The sequence below is a fragment of the Anomaloglossus baeobatrachus genome, chromosome 2, assembly GCF_048569485.1.
Source record: "Anomaloglossus baeobatrachus isolate aAnoBae1 chromosome 2, aAnoBae1.hap1, whole genome shotgun sequence".
NCBI lineage: Eukaryota > Metazoa > Chordata > Amphibia > Anura > Aromobatidae > Anomaloglossus > Anomaloglossus baeobatrachus.
This window is the reverse complement of record NC_134354.1, coordinates 25,422,952-25,429,390: the sequence shown is the minus strand read 5'-3', so window position 1 is coordinate 25,429,390 and position 6,439 is coordinate 25,422,952. Positions and strand designations below refer to the sequence as shown.

Sequence of the window (6,439 nt, the reverse complement as noted above, 5' to 3'; positions counted from 1 at the left end):
CTCTGCTCTAGGTACTGGTCCCCATACATCTCTGCTCAAGGTGCTGGTCCCCATCCATTTCTGCTCTAGGTGCTGGTCCCCATCCATCTCTGCTCAAGGTGCTGGTCCCCATCCATCTCTGCTCTAGGTGCTGGTCCCCATCCATCTCTGCTCTAGGTGCTGGTCCCCATCCATCTCTGCTCAAGGTGCTGGTCCCCATCCATCTCTGCTCTAGGTGCTGGTCCCCATCCATCTCTGCTCTAGGTGCTGGTCCACATCCATCTCTGCTCTAGGTACTGGTCCCCATCCATCTCTGCTCTAGGTGTTGGTTCCCATCCATCTCTGCTCTAGGTGCTGGTCCCCATCCATCTCTGCTCTAGGTACTGGTCCCCATACATCTGTGCTCTAGGTGCTGGTCCCCATCCATCTCTGCTCTAGGTTTTGGTCAACATCCATCTCTGCTCTAGGTGTTGGTTCCCATCCATCTCTGCTCTAGGTGCTGGTCCCCATCCATCTCTGCTCAAGGTATTGGTCCCCTTCCATCTCTGCTCTAGGTACTGGTCCCCATACATCTCTGCTCAAGGTACTGGTCTCCACCCATCTCTGCTCTAGGTGCTGGTTCCCATCCATCTCTGCTCAAGGTACTGGAACCCATCCATCTCTGCTCTAGGTACTGGTCCCCATACATCTGTGCTCTAGGTGCTGGTCCCATCCATCTCTGCTCTAGGTTTTGGTCAACATCCATCTCTGCTCTAGGTGTTGGTTCCCATCCATCTCTGCTCTAGGTGCTGGTCCCCATCCATCTCTGCTCAAGGTGTTGGTCCCCTTCCATCTCTGCTCTAGGTACTGGTCCCCATACATCTCTGCTCAAGGTACTGGTCTCCACCCATCTCTGCTCTAGGTGCTGGTCCCCATCCATCTCTGCTCAAGGTACTGGAACCCATCCATCTCTGCTCTAGGTACTGGTCCCCATACATCTGTGCTCTAGGTGCTGGTCCCCATCCATCTCTGCTCTAGGTTTTGGTCCTCATCCATCTCTGCTCTAGGTGCTGGTCAACATCCATCTTTGCTCTAGGTGTTGGTCCCCATCCATCCCTGCTCTAGATGCTGTTCCCCATCCATCCCTGTTCTAGGTGCTGGTCCCAGATGCCTCTATACTTGGTCCGGGCTCCTTTTGCACGAATTCCTGCATCAATGCAACAAAGGCAAATTAGACATAAGGGTACACCCCCAGCTTTCTGACCCTGGGCTCTACACTGCCACCCAAAATCCTTTGGTAATATTCAGATTTAATGATGTCTTGCATGCAATCAAGACACTCAGTGCCAGAGGCAGCAAAACAACTCAAAACATATCTGACCTCCACCATACCTGACTGTAGGTGCTGTGTTCTTTTCTGTGTAGGCCTCAATCGATTTTCGGTAAACAGTAGAATTATGCGCTTTACTAAAAATCTCTATCTTGGTCTCATCTGTCCACAAGCTGCTTCCCCAGAAGGACGTTGGCTTGCTTACGCATCTTTTGGCAAACCACAATTCAGCTTTTTTAAGTCTCTGTGTCAGCAGTGGGGTCCTCCTGGGTCTCCTGCATAGGGTTTAATTTCATTTAGATGTGAACGGATTGTTTGCACTGACACTGATGTCACTGAGCCTGCAAGACAGCTTGAATTTGCTTGGAACTTGATTGTGGCTTATCCACCATCCAGACTATCCAACCTTTCATCAATCTGCTGTTCATGTCCAGGGAGATTGGCTACAGCGCCATGTGTTGTAAACGTCTTGATTATGTTGCACTGTGGACAAAAGAACATCAATATCTCTGGAGATGGACTTGCAATCCTTGAGATTGTTGATATTTTTCAATAATTTTGGTTCTCAAGTCCTCAGACCATTCTTTTCTCCTCTTTCTGTTCTCTATGCTTAGTGTGGCACACACAGACACACAATGCAAAGATAGAGTCAACTTCTCCCCTTTTTATCTAGTTTCAGGTGTGATTTTCATATTGCCCACACGTGTTACTTGTAACAAGTGAGTTTGAGAGAACATTACATGCTTGACAACGGGTATGGTCGAGTCATTCTTGAAGACTTTACATAAACCCCCCACCATTACCTTATCTAAAATAAACAGACTGCACACCAATATGGATTTTATTGGCCACAGCAGCCTTTTATTATAACAAAACAACATAAATAACAGAAATCCACTCAACAGAACCGGAGGGTGGTCCTCGAAGCCCCAAGAACCTGCCGACGGGTATTCTACCCAAACTGTAGCCAGACTGCTGTTTTACCCCCAGCCGCTCAAGCACCGGCTCGGAGGCACCAGTTAACCAACAACCTGGCCTCATCTGAACACATGTCCCCAACCCGCGGCCCACCAGGCCTACCACGGGATTCCTCTACCCGCCGGCATATAAAGAGTGCACATGAGGGGTCCAGAACCTGACGGGTTCCCCCCCACCGTTCCGCCACAAACCGCAAATTCCAACTTCGAGGACCCTCCTCCCCTTCGCTATGCTGCTATGACAAGAAAAGAAAATTGGGAGGGTGGGTGGGAGATTGTACCGTTTTCTGTGCCAAAATGGATGACCCCACTAACTGACCACCCCTTATAAACCCATTAATTGTTCCCGCCCCCACTAACTACGCCCATAATGCACAATTCAAACTTCCTCTATTCCTGCCCCATCTAAGTATCTTTAACCCCTGCCTAACCCCCGTCATTTTAAAAACCCCCTCTCTTATTCCCGACCTAACCCAGTCATGTCGGCCTCCCTTTTAAGGCTGTGCCCAGTACGGCCTCTCTGGAAACAAAGTTGCTTACCCACAATCTGGAATGTGGACAACACTTTTGTCCAGTCTATAATTGGGAATTTGTAAGAAATTATGTCCAAATTTTTTTTTCTCTGCTTTGTTCTTTTGATTGTGATTTTTCCAATAAAGACAAACAAAATAAAGATGCATAAGAAAACGTGTAATTGCAATAATTTTCTGGGAGAAATACTTCATTTTCTATAACAATTTCAATGGTGGAAAAACTTTTGGCTACGACTGTAATATATATATATATATATATATATATATATATATATATATTCTTTTTTTTTTTTTTTTATATTTTGATTGATTTTATATTTATTTTAGTTATTTTTTTATTGTGTCTGTTAGTCTGCCTAGCAAACTTGAGCCTGAGATCTCTTTTTGATCATCTAAATAAATATATAAATATATATATTTTTTTATAATATAAAAAAAAGCAACAAATAAATTAGTGAAGCATGATGCATAATATACATAATGATGTATAAGTGTTTTTTGAAAATGGGAGGAAAATGCTGCAGGAACACTGGAGGCATGGACTTGCTAATTTTTGGAAAAAATGCAGAAGGGTTAAAAATACACATGAATAAAAGCATTTCCGAAATCCCATTCCCTCTGCTGGTCTTGTAAAACGCTGCAAATTCACCACATGTGAGCACACCCTTAAGGTCTGTTCGGTAGTTTTTTTGCTCCTCTTTGTTGGGTTCCTTTATATTCGGTGACGTCACCGGCTGTGCTGTAAATGGTGTTGACTTTTTCAGTAAAACTCGCGTATGGCTCCACTTCCTCGATCTGATGAGATAACAAACACAATAAAAAGTTACAGATTATTGATATGTCCATATAGGCCATGTATGATCCTAAATCTGTTACATCTTACCGTGACACAAGCATCGACTTATGATAAGAGTGAGATCACAGCAATGTCTCTGCTCAGCTACATCTGTCTCACCTCTGCTACATCTGAGTGTCACAGCCCTGCTACATCTGTCTCATCTCTGCTACATCTTAGTGTCACGGCCCTGCTACCTCTGTCTCACCTCTGCTACATCTGAGTGTCACGGCCCTGCTATATCTGTCTCACCTGTGCTACATCTGAGTGTCACAGCCCTGCTACATCTGTCTCACCTCTGCTACATCTGAGTGTCACGGCCCTGCTACATCTGTCTCACATGTGCTACCTCTGAGTGTCACGGCCCTGCTATATCTGTCTCACCTCTGCTACATCTGAGTGTCACGGCCCTGCTACCTCTGTCTCATCTCTGCTACATCTGAGTGTCACGGCCCTGCTACATCTGTCTCACCTCTGCTACATCTGAGTGTCACGGCCCTGCTACATCTGTCTTACCTCTGCTACATCTGAGTGTCACGGCCCTGCTACATCTGTCTCACATGTGCTACCTCTGAGTGTCACGGCCCTGCTATATCTGTCTCATCTGTGCTACATCTGAGTGTCACGGCCCTGCTACATCTGTTTCACCTCTGCTACATCTGAGTGTCACGGCCCTGCTACATCTGTCTCACCTCTGCTACATCTGAGTGTCACGGCCCTACTACATCTGTCTCACCTCTGCTACATCTGAGTTTCACGGCCCTGCTACATCTGTCTCACCTCTGCTACATCTGAGTGTCATGGCCCTGCTACATCTGTCTCACCTCTGCTACATCTTAGTGTCACAGCCCTGCTACATCTGTCTCACCTGTGCTACATCTGAGTGTCACGGCCCTGCTACCTCTGTCTCATCTCTGCTACATCTGAGTGTCACGGCCCTGCTACATCTGTCTCACCTCTGCTACATCTGAGTGTCACGGCCCTGCTACATCTGTCTCACCTCTGCTACATCTGAGTGTCACGGCCCTGCTACATCTGTCTCACATGTGCTACCTCTGAGTGTCACGGCCCTGCTATATCTGTCTCATCTGTGCTACATCTGAGTGTCACGGCCCTGCTACATCTGTTTCACCTCTGCTACATCTGAGTGTCACGGCCCTGCTACATCTGTCTCACCTCTGCTACATCTGAGTGTCACGGCCCTGCTACATCTGTCTCACATGTGCTACCTCTGAGTGTCACGGCCCTGCTATATCTGTCTCATCTGTGCTACCTCTGAGTGTCACGGCCCTGCTACATCTGTCTCACCTCTACTACATCTGAGTGTCATGGCCCTGCTACATCTGTCTCACATGTGCTACCTCTGAGTGTCACGGCCCTGCTATATCTTTCTCACCTGTGCTACCTCTGAGTGTTACGGCCCTGCTACATCTGTCTCACCTGTACTACATCTGAGTGTCACAGCCCTGCTACATCTGTCTCAACTGTGCTATCTCTGAGTTTCACGGCCCTGCTACATCTGTCTCATCTCTGCTACATCTGAGTGTCACGGCCCTGCTACATCTGTCTCACCTGTGATACCTCTGAGTGTCACAGCGATGCTACATCTTTTTCACCTTTGCTACATATGTCTCTGCTCTGATACATCTGACCATCTCACTCTGATGTAGCAAAGCTGAGATAAACAGATGTTGCAGAGCTGAAATGAACAAATGTAGCAGAGCACAATCAGACAGATGTAGCACAGCAGATGCAGTCAGAGATCTGTTTCTGCTCTGCTACATCAGGTCATTTCACTCAGATGTAGCAGAGCTATGACGCTCATATGTAGCAGATCTGAGCCTGATGTAGCAGAGCTGAGACAGATGTAGCAGAAAGGAGACAGAGGTAGCAGAGCTGAGAGTCAAATGTAGCAAAGCTGTGATGCTCAGATGTAGCAGAACTAAGGCAGATGTATTAAAGCTGTGCCACTCAGAGGTAGTAGAGTTGAAACAGATGTAGCAGGGCTGAGACATATGTAGCAGAGCTGAGACCGTCAGATGTAGCGGAGCAGAGATGCTCAGATGTAGCACAGCTAAGGTGCTCAAAAGTAGCAGAGAGAGTTCTCAAAAGTTCTTCAGCTCAGAAAAAGTCCGGCTGACAGAGGAGTCCCTGCTCTCCTAGCAGGGAAATACCCAACTTCAGTGCGGCGCGCATGTAAGGATATTCAAAGGAGCTTATCTACTACATCTGAGCATCACAGCTCAACTACACCTGTCTCAGCTTTGCTAGATTTGTTTCAGCTCTCCTACATGTTAGTGAAAAGGTAATATGTAGCAAAGCAGAGACAGATGTAGCAGATGTGAGACAGATGTAGTAGAGCTGAGAAACTCAGATGTAGCAGAGCTGAGAAACTCAGATGTAGCAGAGCTGAGACACTCATATGTAGCAGAGCTGAGACTGATGTTGCAGAGCTAAGATGCTCAGATGTAATAGAGCTGAAATGCTCAGAAGCAGCAGAGACGTGACGCTCAGATGTAACAGAGCTGAGACAGATGTAGCAGAGCTGAGATGCTCAGATGTAGGAGAGCTGAGACACATCTAAAAGAGTTGTAATGCTAAGATGTAGCCAAGCTGTGACACTCCGATATAGCAGAACTGAGATAGCTGTAGCACAGCTGTGACACTCAGATGTAGCAGAGGTGAGATGCTCAGATTTAACAGAGCTGAGATGCTCAGATGTAGCAGAGCTGAGACAGATGTAGGAGAATTGTGACGCACCGATGTAGAAGAGCTGAGATACTCAGATGTAGCCGGGTTGAGGCGC

General features: G+C 47.0%; 1 protein-coding gene across 1 annotated transcript in view; it reads right to left on the bottom strand.

Moving 5' to 3' along the window:
* Nucleotides 1-3,174: 3,174 nt before the first annotated feature.
* LOC142281480 (cell surface glycoprotein CD200 receptor 1-B-like) overlaps nt 3,175-6,439 on the bottom strand; it is a 46,929-nt gene continuing 43,664 nt past the window's right edge. Inside the window, exon 6 of the mRNA XM_075332859.1 lies at nt 3,175-3,593. Within this exon, the coding sequence (XP_075188974.1) occupies nt 3,465-3,593 (129 nt within the window). The 3' untranslated portion in view covers nt 3,175-3,464. The remainder of the gene's footprint in view (nt 3,594-6,439) is intronic.